This window comes from Photinus pyralis, unplaced genomic scaffold, assembly GCF_008802855.1.
Source record: "Photinus pyralis isolate 1611_PpyrPB1 unplaced genomic scaffold, Ppyr1.3 Ppyr1.4_LG8, whole genome shotgun sequence".
NCBI classification, from domain to species: domain Eukaryota; kingdom Metazoa; phylum Arthropoda; class Insecta; order Coleoptera; family Lampyridae; genus Photinus; species Photinus pyralis.
Genome location: NW_022170819.1, coordinates 10,186,254 through 10,207,583, shown reverse-complemented (window position 1 = coordinate 10,207,583; position 21,330 = coordinate 10,186,254). Strand labels below are relative to the sequence as shown.

General features: G+C 38.9%; 2 protein-coding genes across 3 annotated transcripts; both read right to left on the bottom strand.

Annotated features, from left to right (window-relative positions):
* Nucleotides 1-1,010: 1,010 nt before the first annotated feature.
* LOC116178178 (nucleolar MIF4G domain-containing protein 1) lies at nucleotides 1,011-12,377 on the bottom strand. 2 transcript variants are annotated; one of them, XM_031497597.1, is made up of 10 exons: nucleotides 12,075-12,377; nucleotides 11,813-12,035; nucleotides 11,247-11,768; nucleotides 7,870-8,204; nucleotides 7,624-7,820; nucleotides 2,215-2,390; nucleotides 1,984-2,162; nucleotides 1,664-1,828; nucleotides 1,482-1,613; nucleotides 1,011-1,433 (listed from the first exon to the last, which is right to left on the bottom strand). In XM_031497597.1, the coding sequence occupies exons 1-10, from the start codon at nucleotides 12,300-12,302 to the stop codon at nucleotides 1,140-1,142; spliced, it is 2,451 nt and encodes an 816-aa protein (XP_031353457.1). In that variant the 5' UTR covers nucleotides 12,303-12,377; the 3' UTR covers nucleotides 1,011-1,139. The 2 variants fall into 2 exon arrangements, with proteins under 2 accessions (XP_031353457.1, XP_031353458.1); XM_031497598.1 differs by having other exon boundaries at nucleotides 11,813-12,029; nucleotides 12,075-12,376.
* Nucleotides 12,378-15,340: 2,963 nt separating this feature from the next.
* LOC116178377 lies at nucleotides 15,341-16,774 on the bottom strand. The gene is made up of 7 exons (XM_031497859.1): nucleotides 16,730-16,774; nucleotides 16,443-16,569; nucleotides 16,318-16,392; nucleotides 16,165-16,263; nucleotides 15,873-16,114; nucleotides 15,666-15,825; nucleotides 15,341-15,572 (listed from the first exon to the last, which is right to left on the bottom strand). Exons 1-7 carry the CDS (start codon nucleotides 16,772-16,774, stop codon nucleotides 15,379-15,381), a joined length of 942 nt encoding a protein of 313 aa, XP_031353719.1. The 3' UTR covers nucleotides 15,341-15,378.
* Nucleotides 16,775-21,330: the final 4,556 nt, after the last annotated feature.

Sequence of the window (21,330 nt, the reverse complement as noted above, 5' to 3'; positions counted from 1 at the left end):
TGCCATTTGTTTTCCTCTTTGGGTACTAAGTTCATCACCCTATGAGCTTTAGGTGCAATCGGAACTGCCTTTCATTTTTAAAATAAATCGCAAACCTATTTTTTTTTAATTTGTATGATCGCAGTAGGTAGATTGAAATCTTACCTTGAGCGCTCTGCTATTTCTCGTTTTTCTACTCTCATTACACCAGCTGGAATTTCTCAATACTTGCCATACACAATTTTAATAATACACAAAGCAATTTTTCATGCAACTTCCTGCTGCAATTAATTGTACTGTACAATACAGCCTTTGAAATTTTAAGCTGTTATCGTTACTTGCCTATACAACTGCAAATCATTACTTCCGATGGCGGTAGTACATACGTAAATTGAATGTTCAGAAATATACCAAGTGCAAATTTGTTGAGGAAGTAAAGACAGTGATATGGAAAGTAGCGAAGTTCAAGTGAAGAGTAAACAAAACGAGATTTAAATTATTATCCAGCAGCTCAGATTTCTACAATTGTTGTTTTTCTACGATTCTACAAACGAACTTTCTTCATCAATAGTAGGTATTTCATTAAACAGCCTCCTGAAGTAGGTTGACACTTTGTCACAATTTACAGAGTCGGCAAATAAAAAAATAGTTTTTATTTGAACAATTTGGTGCTTAAAATTTGATACCAATGCAAACAATCATCAAAGTACAATTGATCGAGCTGTGACACAGACACGGTTGAGGTTACATTATGTCTAAGTTATTATTTGTACAAAACAAAGAAACATAAATTAATAATTATTTACATCGCCATTGAAAATTGCTGCAGCGTCACTAACGTTTAGGCATAGTCCTCTGGGTGGCACGCTGAACGTTTTGTAATCTTCAAATTGTACTTCTTCTCCACACACTTGTATTCGCACATGTTGTTGTATGTTCTGCCGTTCGATGCACAAATCGGTTCCAAGTTTCTTGGGCACGCGCAAGTATCTTCGTCCGCGTTAATTATTGAGACCATCAACATGGCAATGATAGCACCAATCAATAGAATTACCTTCATTTTGGCAATTTGCAATAATTGTCTTTGTAGACAACTACACGTCTTATATACACACACTCTTATCTTTATATCACTGATAAGTGTTTGCTTAAACTTAATATCAAAAAATTAATTTTTTATCAGCACTACTACTTAAGATACCGTTAACGATTCCTGCTCTGTCACGTAGCAATGATTTTTGCTTTTCAGGAATGGAATCCGACTTCAAGTTCCTAACCAAAAAATGTTGGATGAATAGTTTCAAACTTTCCCGAAACAATTTCAATTTTTCTGACTGGGCGACGTTTCTAAAAACGTCCTTGCAGGTGTCTTCCTCTTCGCAAAGTAGAACACCGATCAATATTTGCCGTATAAATCGAAGGGTAATCTTATCTAGCTCACTAAACTGTACAACCTAAGAAAGACATTGTCCCATGAACAATCGACTGTAAAAAAAAGTTACCTTCAACGTCGATATCGCCAGACCCCGCTCCAGAAATAGATGCGTCAGTAATTTGGCTAAATTGGACAGTTGAGACGCCGAGCATTCGGTTAACGCTTTCAATTTGTCCCAAATCGAATACTTTATTGTCATCTTAAAAAGAAGAGGATGTACCCTGGAGTGGGCGCTAAATGGGTGGTTACCTGAAATTTTCTTTCATACTCGCAAAATTTCTGTGCTAGCAACGCGTAGTAGGGGTTAAACGCTTTCTCTTGTAAACAGCAGTGGAGGATTACATGTATTATTTCCCTTTCCTGTTGGTTCTTCAATCCCAAGTGTAAAAGCTGCTCAAAGGCCTCGAGATAATCCTGAAATAGTGAATCATTTTAAATAGGATGATTACTCAGAACGCAATCTCAAGTACTCGATGACTTACCAGCATCAGCTCAAAACCGATACTACAATTGCGATTGAAAAATTAGGAACGTATAATCGAGCGTGTAATTAAAACCAAAATATTTACCTCCGCCGACATTATGATGCAGAATATATTGCGTCTCGCGTCCGTATTCATTCGTTGCTTTCGCGCCAAATCGAGAAGTTGTCGCGAATAGCCCTTCTGCTTTACGACCGCCTCCTTCTTGTCTTCCGTTTTTCCAGACCAAGCGGATCCAACCACCCACCACTTTCCGTATTGGTCCGCTATTGAATTTGAGAATAATACACGTATGCGAGTGAGCGACGAGAACCTCACCTTTTAGCAGATCTTCTAACGATATGTTTAACGTTGTAACGTAACTGCCCTTGCGAACGAAACTCTTCAACAGTTTCTTTAGGTGATCCGCATAGGATGTATCGTAGTTCGGGATTTTGGACATGTTATTATTTTTTATTGCCAGCAGTATGTCGAGCATGAATTTTACTCTTGCGCTAAAAAATCAGGCGCTATCTTTAATTAAATTTAAGTGAGTGGGTTTCTTGTACAAGGTCAATCATAAATTACAAATTATGCGGAAAATTGAATTGCTAAATTACAATCATGAAAGTAATTATACCATCATTAAACAGCACGAGATTTTCTATAAATAGGTGTGTACAGTCATCGAAATAAAAAATTTATTCCATTTGGATTTTCCAAAATTCAGGAGGAAACATTGTTACGAATACGGACAAACGAGTCAAGTTTTAAACGCGAATCAAAGTTTCTATTGAGCCTCCTTTTCAAAGGATTATATACGCCTTAGAAACTATTACGTTAAATACGAACAATGGTGGAAGTTTCCATCCACTACGTGACCTTAAATAAAATTACATTGTGAAATGAAAATTTCTAATGTTTAATGTTAATGTTGTAATTCTTCGTACGTCTGAAGTGGTGGATTGTGCGCAAATATTTTTTTTCTATTTCGGTGTTACAATGATGATTTTGTACAACTGTTTTCGGCCGAAAACAGTTGCACAAAGACCGTGATTATAGTCGTTTTTTTTTGGTAACTCATCTCTTAAGTTGGCAGTTACTAGTTAGTACAAGTAGGTACTTCGTTGGGTACTTCCATGTTTGAACTTCAAAATGTCAGTCTTACTACGCTGCCAACCTAAAACTTAACGGCATAAAAAGTGTTCCCAACATAAAACATGTTAGTTCTAATCTTCCCTATAGTTTCTGATAATGATTTTTTTAATTAAATTAAAGCACCGAAATAGAAAAAATAGTATGAAAAACGCGTGTTACAATGCTTTATTGTAATACTCCTATTTTGCGGACACTCGTGGCTACGCTTCGCGTCGCCACTCGTGCCACAAGATAGTCGTATTACAATAGGTCGCATTGTAACACTTGTCTTTCAATATACTATTGTATACGACATTGACACTTACCGTTAAAATCAAATTTTGAGTGATCGTATTTGACGGTTAAAATCAAAGGAGCCGTTCATTATAGGAATTTGTATCGACTGTCCTCATTTGGATCAATCAGTACATTAGGAGTGAACGATCAATTCCTTTAAGGGTGTTGGAAATTTGAATTTTTTATTTCCATTAAATAATAAGGATTGTGTGATTTGCTTGGATCGGTTTAGAGAAATAAAAAGGAATTAAATTGTATATGTGTGCCTCCAGTTAGAATTTTTGATGAAATTCATTAACAGATGACAAGAATTCTTAAGCTTGGTTTATTTTTATTTTTAAGCTTGGAAATTGCTAGCCCATGAGATAGTAACCATTGCCATTAGTATAACTCAAGAAAGTTTAATTATTCCGTACATTATGGATATTTGAATTTGACATAGAATTAACATTTATTTATCTGACAAAGGGTAGTTTTTGTCTAAAGATTTTCGTTATATTGAGCTAGCCGATGGCATAATTTTGTAACCATTTTTTTATATGATTTAAAAAATAGCATCAGAATTATTAGTACAAGCAGGCATTATTTCCATCCTGGCTTTGTAACTACCCCCTACAGAATCTATTTTTAAGATATCCTCAAAGTGGTGTAATATATAGCTATCAGCTGTGCCATATCATTGCTATTATCAATAACAATACCATTGAATTTATCAATGCAATGATAATACGATCCACCATTCCTCTTATGTTTCATAGGTATTCAAAGTGGCTTTGTGGGTTTATTATCCGACATATTTAAACTTCATTGTCCGGGCATTTTCAAGGAGTCTTTCGTCTACAACCTAAAAATGTGCTCAACAAAATTGCAATTGTTATACAGGGTGATTTATACCAAAGTTGCAGTTTTTAAATAAAACTCGTGCGTATATTATTATATACTTCGATTCCTTGGTCAATTTTAGTGTGACTTTATGTATTACACATAGTATCTAAAATGAATCGCTTAGCAACATTTTTTCATAAAAGTTCAGATCCAATACAAACTGAATATCGCAGTTATCATAAAACTTAGAAGTCCGTGCAGTATTACTAATTATTCTTATGAATAAGAAACTTAACCTTGAGTAGTCAGCGCATGCGCACACCTGATGTTTAAAATATGCGATATGTTTGCCTTTACTAGAAGAATCTTTGGTTAAGATTACAAAAAATTATCTCTATAAAGAAGAAAGCCTTTTTACAATATGCCATATGCTTGTTCCGTGAGGTGGAGGCACCCATCGAGCGCGTCCTCGAGTGGCAGATGGGGGACACCTGAATGATCACAAAGTGACCCGTGCTTCAGTGCGGGTAGTGACGATTATAAGTGGCTCGTCGTAGCGACGAAGGTCGTGGCCAGCCTCCTAAGTCAAGGTGTTAGCGACCGTGCCGAGGATTACGTGCCACTGGGATGCAGTGTCATGAACGGTGGCCCTCGGATACCGGCCGACCTCCCAGTGGTGGCCTCTTTCCTTCAGAATGGGAATGGCAGCCAAACTAGGTAAGCGGCTCTGTCCAGGTTAGACCGCATTTCCGCAATACGCGTGGGAATTGTATGAACGAATATTCAAACAAACCCTTTCTGGGGTTCTCGTCAGAGGGGACCATCAGCCGAGCCCTCAAAAGAGGTCCGGTAATGGGGCAGCTCCTATTCGCAAGAAAAATAGGACTGGCGCACAAAAGGCGATGGCCAGGAAGCGCAGGCTCGTAAGTAAAACCTCGGGTCAAGCGGGCCCTGCGCCAAAGCCCAAGGCTGTGTCTGGGTCGTTGGTTCAGTGGAGCAATCCAATGTCAGGGACCAAGCGTCTCAGGTCTGAGGGAATACCCCAGGGTCTGACTCAGGGAAGCTGGAGAAGAAGTCTAGAGGTTCTGGAGCACCCAAAGTTGCAGGTGCACCATGAACCTACGGGCAAGTCGCTGCGGCGGGGCTCAGGGTGGCCATCATGGAAATCACTGAGCCTCAGTTGAGGTGCATTATGGCTGCATTGAATACACTTGTCGATGGGATGGAGGGGGGCCTATTCCTTGGCTGGAATCTGCAGGGTGCCATTGTGGTGAGGACCAGTGGACCTTGGACTGGTTCAAGAGGACCGTCCCTCGTATTAGGTCATGGGATGGCGCGTCTCTGAAAGTTCAGAGGCAAGTCCCTAGGGTAACCAAGGTGATGACCGTATCATACGGGTTCGCCGATGACACCGCCACCAACTTGAAGCGCCTCCAGAAGCAAAATCCTGTCTATTGAGGACGTTTCTTCTGCAGAGAGGAGCCTGGCAAGGCCCTCCTCGCATTTGGTGTCGATTAGGCATCCTATCAGGCACTCCAACAACAGAACTTTCAGGCACACGCCGGGGTTCTCGCGTGTCACTTTCGTGACGAAAACGAGTGCACCGGCTGCGCCAGGGAAGGGAAAAAGCTCCACCGGAGCAGCGGGACTCAATGCCGTTGTGACGGAGGGGGCTCCATCCCGCGTTATGTATCTCGAAGAGGCGTTGGGATTACTACTGGCATCCTCTGAGATCGAGAAAGATTTTGGCGAGCTTTTGGCTCATACCGGAATCGCTAGAGGAGAGAAAGTAGTACATCAGTGATGGACAAGGTCACCTTCTTACAGAGAAATTTGCAGCACAGTAAGGGGGCGGCCTGTTTAATAGGCCGTCAACCTGCTGTAAAGCAGATAGGCGTATGCCTCATACAAGAACCTTGACTTTACAGGGACAAGTAAGAGATCTGGGCCAGGTGGAGGACTACCTTTATTATAAGAAGGATTGCCAACTGAACCCTAAGACACAGCTTACTTACTATCCAGCTGCACAACTCTCTTGGCGGGAGCGGTTTGCGCCGATCTACGCGCGCAGCGCTTATGCCCCGCCTCTTGGGGTAAAAGACTGCATTGCCTGTTTGGCGTGCAATCAAGCCCAGTGTTACCACGTTGGCCATTGTCCCGAATTCAATTCAATTAGGCAATAAAATGTATTAAACACCCAACCCTAGTTTCATTGCAATATTACGTAATATTGTACAGCAAATTCTAAACGTTCACATTACAATACAGCTCAAAAATCACCTACTACGGTACTGTGCAGCGACCGCGCGATGAAAATTCGTTTAATCCGGCCCTGACTTTTACCCCAAGCGCGAGAAAGAGGGCACCATTCCATCTCGCTTGGTTGTAGACCGCCAGATCAAAGGCGCCGCTCGAGAGTTGCGGAGCTGGATAGTAAGTAAGCTGTGCCTAAGACTTGCATTTATGTCTATATCTAATGTCTATATCGCCTGTCTGGGAGTCACTGGAACCCTAAAAACCACGTCAACTTTGACCATTGAGGCACTTCTGGGGCTAGAGCCTTTACACTTAGCTGTGGAGGCAAAGGCTCGAAAGGCTTCCAAACGATTGGGACGAGTGGAAGGATCGAACCAGTCTTGGGCACGGGCGGATCTGGGAGGAAACACTCAGATCCGATTTCCTCCTTGCAAGAAAGGGTGATCCGAATTGTCTTACTAAGACCAATAAGACCAAAGAGTTATAATGTCATCCCCTGGACAGGGCACTGCTCCCTGTCCAGGGGTGACTTCCTCAAACCTGAGGGACTCCTGTGGTTTACAGACCGGTCCCTAACAGAAAGGGGAACGAGCATGGTGATCGACCGAGAGCTGAAGTCCGCTTCTCCCTAGGAATTGCTCACTCCGTTGTCAGGGCCAAGATTAAAGACTGGGGGGTCAGTCAATTCCAGGCTCAGTGGGCTTTTTAACAGCGCCCCTTGGCAAATCTGGGGCTTGTAGAGGAGCCCATGTGGAAGTTCTGTGGCGAGGCAAATGAAACTACCGAGCATACATAATCTGTCACTGTGACACCTTCATCAAAGACAGACATCAACTCCTTTGGAGACACCTACCTGGAACCGGGGAGAGTGAAGCCGAGGGTGAAGCAAGGTTTAGGCTCTAAGTCTAAACTGTCAAATTTGTGTGTAAGTTGGGCTGCATAACTGTCAGGCATATCAATGCATTGACTTTTATGTCTCAGAACGATGTTCAGAGTTTTTGCTCTAAATCAAAAACCACCTTCAAAAATTGTCTCGTAAGTTTGGTAGCGACCCCTCACATCCACTTATAGAAAATTTTGTTAGAAAATTCTTGTGCAATCAGGCAATTTAAACGTGTCTTTACAGTTAACTTGCACTAATGAGTACAATAGCATGTAATAAGAGAAACGAAAAAGTTCTGCAGGCAAAAAACTGATTAAATTTAATGCAGGCGTCCTCACCAATTCACTTACTTATCACGAACTTTGGACTGCACGTTATTAGCTCGCTCCTGCAAAGACAAAATTAACTTTTTCAACTCCAACGGATCGTCCTTCCTTAAACTGAAGCCGACGCTCTTCAAAATCAGCAGAATACATTCAATGTCAGTTTCCGTAAATCGCCCACTAAGTTTATTCAACATCTCGTATATTAATTGGGCGTGAATGACCTAAACCGAGCCGCATTATACCGTGAGCGACGGTTTAGCGCATACCAACCTTATAGTCGTACAAATGCGCAATGATGGACGCGCCGTTGTCCAACATTTTATTCTCCACCGGCCTTTCTTCGTCAAACAAATTGTGAAACCGTTTCACGGACATTTGCAAGAAATGCGCTCCCACCTCTGTGCCGACGTTTGCATGTAAAATTGTCACGAGCAACATGTGCTCGAGCATCAAACGTTCGGGAGTCAGCACGGGGGTGACGAGCGAATCGAAGAGTAAAGTAGTCAAAGTGTCGTTCATGTCATTTCGGCTGTTGTTCATGTAGAGATCTTCAATCTGCGAGGCGATACTGTGCATGTTACTTTCGGCCAAGCGGTTTAGAAGTCCTGCCAACAAAAAAATAGATTAACTAAATATGATAGAATCACGTATAAATTGAAAGATGTAAATTGGCCAAATATGAAAAATAGGCGACTGCATCATAGTCTTGTGCTTTACCATTCTATCATCCTAAATAAGACACCGGCGTACCTCCATGATAAAATAACCTATAGAACCGATGTACATAATTTAAATTTGAGATTTAGGGGTTTAATAAGTCCGCCACTCCATCAAACAGCTTTATTTCAAAGATGCTTTAGTTACAACATCTACAAGAGTTATAACCCACTCCCTCTAAATCTCAAATCACTTTCTTTAAAGCAGTTTAAGAGGAACTGCAAGATGTTCATACAACAAAAGCAAGCACAGTAAGAGCAAGGAGTAATAATTTTTATTACAACCTGAACTCCGTCCTTTGAGTAGTGAGTAATTGGTAATAAAAATTTGTTTTTTTCAGGTAAGGTGTAGCTCAATAAAGGCATTATTATTATTATTATTAATGAGAAGAATCATAAAACTGTAAGAACTTTATTGACTGTTTTAGGTACATGATTTTTTCTGTCCTACTGCAAATTTTTAGACAGAAATGTCATAAATTCTCTCTATCTAAGGCACCTAGCTGGGCATCAAAATGCTTTTTTATATTTACGACCGGGATTCTTGTATTAGGTTAACTGGACTAGCTCATGTTAAGTCTTCGCCTCAGGAATATAGAAAGATAAACAAGGTAAAACAATATTTATTTATTTATTACCGAAAAAATTAATTACCCCACTGGAAGAAAATACACGTTAGTAAATGGAGATGAGGTAGATGAAAAGGATAAAGGAAAAACACTCGTTGATCCTCAAACTAAATTCAGTAACGGTTAATTGGAGGTGAACATTTATTTTTTTTGCTATTAAACAGTAAATTAAAAAAAAAACGAGCAAATATCTAGCGAATAAACAATTTTGAGATGCCTTTAAAGACGGCAGACGAGGAAATATCAGATATTTTGACCTGCTGTACCGCCTCAAACGCTTGAGCAGTGCTTTTCGCGCGGTGGTTACTAGGTAGGACATACCAATAAACTACCATTTTTTTTAACTTATATTGGCCAAAATTCGAGCCAAAATGACTTAAAAAACTCTACAAAAAATTGATTACAGTTTTTTTTGTGAGTTCCTTTGGTTTTGAGAAGTTTTGAATTGAAAAGTGAAACTATTTATTTTATTTTTTTAATTTGCATTTCCCTCTAAAAGTAAGCATCAAAGTGAAAAGTGTTAGTTACAAAAAAGAAGGGTCTTGATGAGATCTACAAAAAAACTTCTACACTTTTTGCGTCGGGTTCAAAATAAAGGCGCTAGAGGGCATTTTCTAAATGTTATACTTACAGTGACTTTATAGAGACAGTGGCGACAATAGGAGTTTGGACGCCATTTTGCGTCAAAAAGTTGGCAACACACAATACACGTAGGCATGTGTGGCGTACACCGCAATATCATATTAGGGAGCAGTCAAATTACCGGCGCTACGCGCGGTGGTTGCGTTACACATATTGCAAACGACTGTTTTCTAAACGTTTTATTAGTACAATTAGCGATATAAAAACTGTAAATATGAATATGGTTGTCTCTAGTTTAGTCTCCGCCTGAGTGGATGGTCCACATTCCATCAACTACTTTCTGAAAACCATCCTTTCAATTGATCGTCTTACTCTGCCTCGTCAACATAATCTCTTCGCTGAATCCAACTCATAGAAATTGGTCGATGGGCTATTGCACTGCGAGTCGAATATGGTATCGCGTTTCACAACAATATCCTCAATTTCTGCCACATTGTCACACATATTAGGTTCCGCCACATTCGTTTTCAGCTATTTTTCGATGCCTTTGTCCTCCAAAGCTAATTGCACGCGGAAATACAATTAGGTACTGAATTCACGGCCATTGAAACACAAATTTTTCATCGTCTGCCTCTAGCATTTGACTGCAGAAGTCGCTAATGTCAGGCTGTCATCTGTCATGATACTATTTTTTGTAGGAATATCATGGCACCTGTACTTCAAATGTGTCAACTAGTGACGTTTATAGAAGCGCGGGAATGCGCGTGAGCATATCTATTATCGGAAACACGTGAAACTTGACGCAAAATGGCGGCCGATCTCAACGACCAATCAAAAATTAGACACTCTATTGTCGCCACTGTCTCTATAAAGTCACTGTAGTTATACTTAGTCACTAGATATAGTCAAACCATAATTGTTTCCTTTTCGCATTTCTTTCACCACTTGATAAAGGAAACAACCTCGCACCTTCAGCATTACTTTTTTTACAACCTGAAACACAACAACTCCCTATAGGTACCTATATTTGATTTATTAGGAAAAGAAAATTCAAATTTCAGATACTTGACAGATATCTCCAAACAGGTGGAACAATCCCTAACATTAAAGTTACTAGAATCTGGTAACTTCCGCCATTTTTGGGCAAAAATCATGCGTTCTCTCTCTAACACACGAGCCCAATGGATTACGGTACTTTCTATATTTAGTGACTTTAGTTATACCAAAGAGTATAAGTATTCTTTGGTTATACTATGACCAAAGATAATAATTGCAATGACTCTATTAAAAGTAGTCGGAAAGTCAAGTCAGGAGTTTACCTGACAACTAGTTTTTTTAGGCAACTGAACTGTGTCAAAGATCGACTGTGTAATTTGAGAGCAATAAGTAAGCTTGTCCTTCAGGTTCATCAACAGATGGTTGGAGTTGTTTACATGTGTACGTGGTGGGTTGCCTATGGTTAGGGGTAAATTACACTTCTAGCACTAGCACAGCTTCTGGTAATAGTTAATATGTTAGTTATGTCAAAATAGTACTTACCCCTTTCATATACATTTTAACGATTATTTTGCATTAAATAGAAAGAAAAACTATGGGGGCAGAATTCGTCCCATCTGGCACTTGACGTTTTAAAATTGATAATAAAAAAGGTTAATAACGACTGTGTAAGTGACTTCCACCTCATTAACAGACAATGGACAATCGACCTACAAACATTTACCTTTAATTTGACGCTGCAGTTTCCGCAACGTCTCTGCACGTTTTTTATCAGATGATCCGCCCTCCATCTTTGCCCTGATGGCAGGTGGTATGTACTTTGCTTCATTATTAGTGACAATTTCGCCATCCTTTCCGCGCAACCGTCCGTATATGTCTTCCCAAGTATCACTTTTTCCCTCCTCCTGCTGCTCACTTTCTTCCATATCCATGCTCTTTGGATCACCGGATTCAAGATCAAATTCCTCCTCTTTGTCATCTGAACCATCGGACATGGCCTCAACGTCTTCCTCCTCGTCATCTACATCATCAGACATAGCTTGGTCCTCTTCCTCCGAGTTATCTCCACCATCAGACATAGTTGCGTCGTCTTCTTCTGATTCAGAGGTGTCTCGAGTCATCTGTGACTTTGTTTTGTTCGCCATAAGTTGGAAATCTTCATCGAAATCGTCATTTACTTCGGTAAATTGCTGTTCGGCCGCAACGGCTGCCTGCATGTTGCTCGAATCGCACACCTCCAACAAATCTAAAACGTGATTTAGTCAATACAAACGCACCGCACACACATACAATCTAATCCGTCGTCAAGAAATGACTTAGGTGTTGTTTTCGACTTCCGCTTATTCAGATGCAATTGCTTTTCCAGTCTTTTGATGTTACGATCTTCTACATTGTTTGCCTTTAACAGTTGTTCCTTTCGTTGCTCTTCCATTTGCTTGCGTAATTTCTCTTGCTCTCGCTTTTCTTTGTTCAACTGCCTTAAACGTATTTCGTCCGATGTGATTGCCTGAAACTCGCATGCTAGGAATTTCAAATCGTGCATCATTGTTACCTCTTTTGGGTCCTTCGAAAGTTTCTTTTCCAGTGGTGGTGACGATTCGGATGGTTTGTTTCTAAGCAACACATATTTTCCATTTTGATTTCGGTTCGTGTAGTAATCGTGCTTCCGTGCTTTTTTCTCCTTTCGCAATTCTTTTCGAATCTGCTTTCTTGTCTTCGGTGTGTTGATGCTTTTGGGTTTCGTTTGCTTTTCGAGCTTTGAGAACTTTTTTGGTTTCATTATTGCACGAAAAAGTGTTGGATTTCAAAAATAAAAAGTGTGGTTAAAACATTTATTTACGCATGTGGCCGTGGCTAAAGGAACGTATTCACACATCAATCAATGAGTGATTCCGGTACCTGCACTGTAGCATTAGGGTGGTCAGACCTAAGGTTAGAGAGAGCAAGGTTAGTAGAGAGACTGAGAGAGTAGGTTGCCTCGTAACTTTAGAGAGACGCGTCATCAAGAATCCGGATGTCCCATTTGATTGGTGTTTAAATTTTCGTTGACTTTGACAGTTATATTTGAACTGTGTAAGTACTTAATTGTCAGATAGTGCTGAAGACTCTATTACGAATACTTATTATAATTCGATTGAATACTTACTGTTGGATACTTAAGTATCAATATAGGGTATTAGATGCCGGATGGAAGTCTTTGTGACGTTATATGCAATAGCAGCTCCAACAAATCGAAAGCAAATGGATCGCAGGTTCAGTTTTTTGCTTTTCCAAAAGGTAATTCCTGTATTACAAATCGAATGGGTTATAAAGCGCAATGGAAAGGGGAACCTAAACCCCGTATGCAATAGACTTGCGTGCAGTCTGCATTTCCCGGCCGAAGACTATGAAGATGAAATGTAAGCTATTTTGAATAAAGTGCGTTTTCGCCAGTATGTTTCTTTCTATGCAATGCAGGAACTTTTTAGCACATCCATGTAAAGTACCATTTCGATCCATTTTGCATTTTTTGAACTTGCTCTGCTGGTATTGCGTTAATAATTAATTTTTATGATGTGGACAAAATGGGATTCTGGGTGACGTCATTCGCGTAATTTTATACTGAACGTTTATTGGCTGAAAGTTACGAGGCAACCTACTTTCTCTATTAACCTTGAGTAGAGAGAGTAGGTTCGTAACTTTAGAGCGACGCGTCATCGAGAAGGAAGGCTCATTTGATTGGTGTTTAAATTTTCGTTGACTTTGACAGTTATATTTGAACTGTTTATGGCCGTTTGCACCGACAAATTTAAGCGGAGCTTAGCTTAAGCGTAGCTTAAAAACCATGGTGACGATTATTGAGACAATGGTTGCCATGGATTTTAAGCTACGCCATTGAATAAGTGGCTACGCTTAAGCTAAGCTCCGCTTAAATTTGTCGATGCAAACGGCCATTAAGTGCTTAATTATCAGACAGTGCTGAAGACTATTACGTATACAACAAATCGAAAGCAAATGGATCGCAGATTCAGTTTTTTGCTTTTCCAAAAGGTAATTCCTGTATTAAAAAAAGAATGGGTTATAAAGTGCACGGAAAGGGGAACCTGAACCCCGTATGCATTAGACTGTGCAGTCTGCATTTACCGGCCGAAAACTACGAAGATGAAATGTAAGATATTTTAAATAAAGTGTGTTTAATATTTCACTAACATCATTGAATAAAAGCAGGAACTTTTCAGCACCATCCAGGTAAAGTACCATTTTGATCCATTTTGCATTTTTTGAACTTGCTCTGTTGTTGTTGCGTTAATGATGTGGACAAAATGGGATTCTGGGTGACGTCATTCGCGTATTTTAATACTGAACGTTTATTGGCTGAAAGTTACGAGGCAACCTACTTTCTCTATTAACCTTGAGTCAGACCATTTTAGGTATTGCATCTTAGGGCAACTCATATATTTTGGAGCAGTGACAATAAATTGTATCGCCCGCCCCCCCACTCCTTGATATTTACTTTGGATTTCTTTATTAGTCGCGTCAATGAAGGTTTTTCTTTGGAAGTCTTCGGAAACAGTTCCAAGAACCTGGGTTTGATTTCCACCTCGCCGGATATTTCCACGGAAACATTTTTTCTGCGAAGACCCAAGCGTTCAGCGGAATCTTGGCCGACGAAGGACATTTATCAATGGGCCGCTGGTTATAATGGTGCCCTAACACTCCCATTTATTTTGCTGATTTTGCACTGTCATGACGGCGGTGGCGACTTGGCGAGAAATATTTCCTTAGCACTCTCACCGATTGTGGAGTGGTTTGGAACCTTGCCTCTGGGAAGCTCGACAACTTTTCGAAGGCGACTAATGTTGCTGCATCCACTTTTTCGCATACGAAGTGCGTCACAATGGGTCCTCACGAATTGGTTTGTTAAATACGCGGAGCCTATTGGCAATGGTATTATGGACGGTTTTATGTCCCTCTGGAGCGGTTTAACTTATTTTTGGTAAGTTGAAGATGTTACTTAGTTGGGAACAGGAAACTGCACAATATCACAGATATGGTTATACTAAAAATTACAATTACCAAAATATTATAAAATTCCTGAAAGATACAAACAAAGTTCAGCAGAAAAAACCGCTGCCTGTTTTTACACTTAACCCTTCGCGAGGCGAAAGCGAATTCGCGAAGGAAAAAGCGAAGTCCGGAATGAGAAATCGAATTCGCGATGCCCGAAAACGAATTCGCAAGAGGGGAAGCGAATTCACGAGGGCGAAAACGAATTCGCGAAACGAATGCGAATTCACAAGGGGGAAGGCGAATTCACTAAAGGATGAAAGCGAAACAGGCAAAAGCAAATTTGCGTGAGCGAAAGTAAATTCGCTAAGAAGAAAGCGAAGAGAACGAAAGAGAATTCGAAAGAGGGGAGGCGAATTTGGGTGAGCAAAAGCGAATTTGCATGAATTATTGACGGGGGAAGCGAATTCACGAGAGCGAAACCAAATTTTCGAGGGCAAAAGCGAATTTGCAAGATTTTTATCCTAAACCTCGTCCTAAACGAAATTTTGCCTTTGAATATTTTTGGTTATTATCCCACACAGCACAAAGACAACCATTGGACGTCTAAGATGTGTTTTTTATGGATATCCATGATCTCTATTAGATATACATAGACGTATAGTGGATGTCCTTTAGACATCCAGATGTCCCACTATATCCAAGAATCTGGATATCCATACAGATCTCCATTAGACGTTAAATGATTATCTCCATTAGATATCTGCCAGTTTTATGAAAGGGGTGAAAAAAGATATCCAGTAATCCTTTTAAATAAAAAATTTCTGATTATAGCAATCTTTATTTTACGAATCTGTAACTTATACACTTCATTGTATTTCTTGATTCTGATTCTTCTTGCTGTAATTAGAAAAAAATTTTTCCTGATAAATAAACATACATGCAACAATAACATACCATTGATTTGAATATCTTGCAGCAGCATGTCTTAACCAATTCTTAATTGAATCAATCACATCTTTTTCTGTAGCACCAACCAAAGATTTATTTCGTTTTACAGCAGCTGAAAGAATTAGATTAATAGAAGTAGGTCCCAAGTGCATAAAGTAATAGGTAAAAACATAATTGCTTATATCGTACATATATTTTAACTTACATAAAATAACTTCTGCTATCTGTAATCCACTGAATGACATTTTCTTTTTCGCTCCCAACCAACTGTAGTTGCCAGCTAATTTATTTGATAGTAATTTTTTCAAAATAATTTTAGTAACCTCATCGACTTTATGTCCACCAAAGCTACTACAATAACTGACCTAAAATAATGTATTAAGTATATAATTCATTCGCCTAGTAATCTCACCATAAATTTTTTTAAATCAGGATTCTCTGTTAATTGCCTTTCCATATTTTGTAAATCTGCTTCCAATTGTAATGGGAACTGATTTTTGATTATCTCCTCAAAATCATTATTTATGTGATCGTCATCAGCTTCTGTTTTGGATGAACTATTGAGATTTTCCTCCAATGCCGAAAGTCGTTGGCTAACTTTGATTAAATGTACCTTTATAAAGGACAACTCCTTAAATAACTTAGATTTAAAATCTAAAAATTAATAGTGTTACACATAAGAAATCAGCACGTTTAATGTATACCTTCATCAGCGTTAACAGTATATTGGGGTGTAGAACATCGTGACACCGAAGTCGTTGGTGTTTGTGATTGTAACTCCCGCAACGCCCTCAAAGAAGATACTGTAGAATAATTTATTAGATATTTAGAATTTTAATAAAAAGCTAAACAAATACCTGGTGCCTCAATTTGGTCCAATTTTTGGATACCAGAGCTAGATTGGTTTTCCAAAACTATGTCTTGACTATTATCTAAAAATACATGTTGTACAAAATCTATTGCAATCTTATAATTTCTTTACCTTTTACTGCCTGGAGTTGTCTGGAGCGTTTTGGTGGTTGTGGATATTCCAATATGCGCTCATCAGTAGCGTCCGAGGCTTCGGACTCTTCTTCGCTGGAAGAACTCGTTTTCTTCTTTTTTTCTGTCTTCTAACTTCTTTAGATAATTCGGTGTCGGTATTTAAATCAGATTGATCTTCAGCGGATAATGGTAAGCTGTCAATTGGAAGGACATCATCATTTACAAGTTTGTCATCATTAATCCCAAACTTTTCTTGATCTTCATTGTTCGAGACATCCAGTATACATATAAAAGAGCCTTCGGAATCGTATCCATCAATTCGTTCCTCATCAGGATCAATACAGCTATTTGCGATTAGTTATTATTGCTCATCGTTGTTTACGATGGCTTGAGCTACATGTGATGCGCAGTTCTTTTTAGCTACATTATGTATTATGCGATTTAACTGCCGTTTGGAAAGACCCAAAAGACATTTCTCTGGCAATTCTTTAGAATCAGACATACTCAATATACAGCCGATTATTCTGCCATAATTACAGCGAAATCCAATTTCTAACAAAAAATATGGGAAATGAAGAAATCAAGTATTAAGCGGCCCATACACGATCAATAATAACAATATTTCTAAATATTGACAATAATTTTGAGATTGCCTCTTTGGTATTGATGGTTTGACTAAGGGTATTGAAGTAAAATTCTTGCAATTTTGAAATACAGCCATTAGTATGAATTATGTAGATCATATCGACTGGTTTCACAATATTATTGATCATGTACGGGCCGCTTTCTGCCATTAATATTTTACCTCGTGTTTTACTCACCTGTTAATAAAATATCCCGCTTGTAATAAATGTTAACACCGATACAAATACATACGATTGCAAAATAAAAACACACTCACAGTAACCTCTAAAGCTAAACCAACAAGATTTACAAAATGGCGTTGTAGTTAACATTTATGATTTATTCATTGCAAAAAATTCAGCTACACAGCACGTTTCTGCGCGCGCGCGGACTTACCCACAATGCAATGGGTTTAGATTGGGTCAAAATCTACACTTTTATTATAAATATTGTTTGTAGATACCATTTTATCCTACAACTGGAACACTTCTTATAATACGCATTGACCGTATTGGATATCTATATTTATCCATTAGACATTCACTATAATAACACATATTACATAATTATGTATATAATTCATTTAATTTGTTGCAAACAACATAACTGTATGTGTAGTATGAATTTTCTAATTCACTTTTATTTCGCTTTTTAAAAATCTAGTTAAACATCTAATGGATAGCCATTAGACATTTGTTGTGGAGTAGATATGTTATAGACATGCTACACATCTAATGGATATCTAGCGGATGTGTTGTGCTGTGTGGGTAGTGAACAGCTAACATATTTGTTCTAAATATGGTTCGGAAATGTTCAAATGAAACATCATTAGGAAAAAAAGTAGCCGCTTTTGTATTACTCCCTCCGAAAAATAAGAAATCCCTAGAAACCCAAATTGATAGTTCTCCTCAATATACTCTTCCCATAGGCTCAGCAAAACAAAGCACGCTGCATACTAGGCTCGATAACGGTGGATTTGGCATCAACAGGAGCATCACTTAATTCCTCTCGTCCCACAACTTTCGGGCGCCTTTAACTTTCACACGCAGTTAGATGGACAGGGCCGTTAGTACTCAGAAACCATTCGAAGTCAAAACACCATTATTATTATTATTTTCGGAATTTCATTTCAAAATATGCTATTATGCCGGCCGGCCCGTGTGGCGCAGTTCATTAACGCTGAACTGTGATGCTAAAGGTCCCTGATTCGAATCCGGGTTCGGGAATGGATATTTGTAAATGTATAGTGGGTTGGGTTGGCAGAGCAGCCTAGGCTGAAACCCCGCCCACTCATAAATAAAGGCAAATAAATATGAAAAGGATACTAGCTTTTCAATAGGATTTTGGCAGTTGGTAAACGGTATGGAACTTGTCTCTCAAAGGCAAATGAGTAATGATTTCTAAAATACACAAAAAATAACAACATGTTGAAGTATGTGCTAAGTTCTGAAAAATACGGAATAAGTTCAAATTCACAGACACAATATTCTCGTTGATGCCACACCACGTGAATGTTTCTAAAGCACAATATATCCAGCAACACAATTTATTCGCGATTCAGATTAACAGTGAGCCCTCTGGTGGCAGCACATTGTAATTAATATTGGTGGTATAATACCGCCATTTTGTTTATTTACAGTGGCAAAAGAAATCAATATTATAGTTTTCACAGCTGTAAAAGTAAGTACATGTACATTTGCAATCAATGTAGAGCAAGTATAGTCTAAAACGTCACATTTTATCACGTTAATTTCAAGAATTTTAAATGTGATCAGTGCAATTATGCAACCAACAATAAAGATAAGTTAAAGAATCTTTGTGTAACGCGTAACATTTCCAAAGTCTTTAATTGTGAACAGTGCAAATACATAACAAAAAAATAGGAGATATATACTTACGTCATTCTTTGACACACACCGCTTTGAATAAGATTCTATCACTGCTATCAGTGTAATTACGCTACAATTAAGCGTTACTCTTAACACACACAACCTTCTCAAACATTTAATTTGCGAACATTGTAATTGCGCTACTCACGATAAGCAAAACTTAAAGCGGAATATTCACATTGAAAGATGTTAGTCTGCGCGATTAGATAGGTAATAACAAAAATTTAAATCGTTGTTTATTAAAGTACGACACATCGAAGAATTCCTATTATTTAAATTGTGATCAGTGTAATTGTGCACGAATGTTTTAAGCATAATCAACGTAAGGGAATGTCGGCGAGTTGTTCTAAAACTGCAGGCATGAGTGCCCTAGACATTGAATGATAAATCATGATCCTTATTTGTATATAAAGTTAATTGCGCGGTGTTCAAGCTAATTCGAAACAGCCTCGAGTTCTTTAAAACTTTTAGAAAAAGGCGTTCACGTAGGATAGGATTAAGGGGTTATAGTTTCAATTTTAAAAAATGGTAGGATAAATTCAATTCACTTTCAAATTAGTACAATTTCACTTAAAAACGTTCACAAACCGCTCCTACCAATACACGCCATTTGTAAATTACATCAGCGCCCCTGAATCGCGAATAGGTATCTGAAATGGTCCTTCAGTGAAATTAGAGCATGTGAAGAAGGGTCGACTATTAAAGTGACGTGGAAAAGCGAATGCGTTTAACCGGTCAACTGTTAAGGGCACGCCGAATTCCAGCACCAAGTGGCAAGAGTTACCTTCACAACGCCTTTGAAGTAGGGCAAAGTGCCATCGCATTGCTAGTTTTACTCTTATAGTCGTTCGAATGAAATGGCGCGCGAAGCGGAAGAAACTTTTTTCCCTTTAGATTTATCTCTTCCAGCACACCCCTTGCGTACTTAGTAAGTACTCGCGGTAATAACTAAAAAAAAACTGTCGAGGTTTTTATAAATTTAGCCGTAATCGAATTTAAAAAAGTTCCGGTTCAGAAAATCCTCTCGCAAACCCTTTGAGATTAATACATAACGAGACAAAGTTTATTATGCAAACAGAAAGGAAAATGCGTAGAATAGGAGTTGAATATCTGTTTATAAACTTCCACTTTCTATTTACGGAAAGGGGTTTCGATCCCTTTTTCTGTTTATTGAAAATACCGAAAGGAAGTTGAGGGAAAATTTCCTGTTTCTGACATCCGATTAGGACATATACATACTTTAAAAGAAGTTTAATTTGTCAGATTTTGTCTTGTGTACTTTACAATGGGACTAAAGTGAAATTCAACAGTAGAAGTTGTTGAAGCGAGAAGTAAACAATGTAAAAAGATTAAAGCTTCGCTTTCACCATTATCCAACCCGAGAGATTCAAGTTTCCGTACAACAAAACGCGCTTTTTCAGCCCCTTGTGATAATTGCACGCATTGTTTCCCATTCGAGCGCACGAAATGATTACGAAACGGTTACCAAACTCATTAATACTACACGTAGGCACAAAAGCTCAACTTTTACCCACGCGGTTACGTGAAAAAGTAAAAAATTCTCAGGTTCTCGTTTTGTTTACATCAAATGGTAAATGTTGGAAGGTTAGAGGGTTAAGCGTAGGTGCGAAGGTTGATGGAATAGCGCGGATGTGGGTGTTTTTGTCAATGAATAGCATGAGCTTTGGCGGGAACTGTTGGCGCATGGTTTCCAGTGAAAACCTGCCGACAAGGATGCACGCTGAAATTGCGTGTGAGCGACAAGGATGCACGCGAAACCCCGCTCGAAGCTTTCGAAAAGCTCAGTTTGCGCCGACTGTTCAAGTGGGCGAGTATATTTAAAACGTGAAGCTTTTCCAGTGGAAATCGGTACGTGTCGGGCATAATAAGGTTAATGTTACAAGTGGTTTTTAAAGTGTCTCGCTTGATGAAGCTCCCGAGATTTGCTAGTGTTTAAAAGTGAATGGACGCACCTTTAATTGGGTTTGCGTTTCTGAACTGCCCTTAAGACACTTTTGGAAGTTTGAAGTAAGGAATTTCAGAGTTAGAAAAAGCGCATCCGTGAGTCCTTTCCACGTTCCCAAATAAGCTTACGCAGATTAGCACAGTTTTTACAAAGAAAAAGAGGTTTATTACGATTTTTAAAATTTCTTTCTATGAACTTCCCCTACCTAAGAACTTAACGGGTAAAATTGCTCTTGCAAATAACGGCGTGTCCCCGAGGCATTGCGTCAGAGAAACGGAAAATTCACCTAAAAGGAAATATCCTTGGGGACATAACCGTTCAACAGGTACGACGCAATTTAATTAAAAAACTGAAATAAAGCATTCTCGATTGGAGCACAATGTCACCGTCAAAATGGCGTCTATTGT

Coding starts and splice junctions, on each gene's coding strand:
- LOC116178377 (XM_031497859.1), bottom strand. CDS start 16,774: ATGAGGAACGAATTGATGGATACGATTCCGAAGGCTCTTTTATAT. Junction 16,570..16,729: donor TTCCGAAGGCTCTTTTATAT/GTATACTGGATG, acceptor AGAAGTTAGAAG/ACAGAAAAAAAGAAGAAAAC. Junction 15,826..15,872: donor CTGATTTAAAAAAATTTATG/GTGAGATTACTA, acceptor ACATTATTTTAG/GTCAGTTATTGTAGTAGCTT.
- LOC116178178 (XM_031497597.1), bottom strand. CDS start 12,302: ATGAAACCAAAAAAGTTCTCAAAGCTCGAAAAGCAAACGAAACCCAAA. Junction 11,769..11,812: donor TCTTGACGACGGATTAGATT/GTATGTGTGTGC, acceptor ATCACGTTTTAG/ATTTGTTGGAGGTGTGCGAT. Junction 2,163..2,214: donor GTTAGAAGATCTGCTAAAAG/GTGAGGTTCTCG, acceptor CAAATTCAATAG/CGGACCAATACGGAAAGTGG.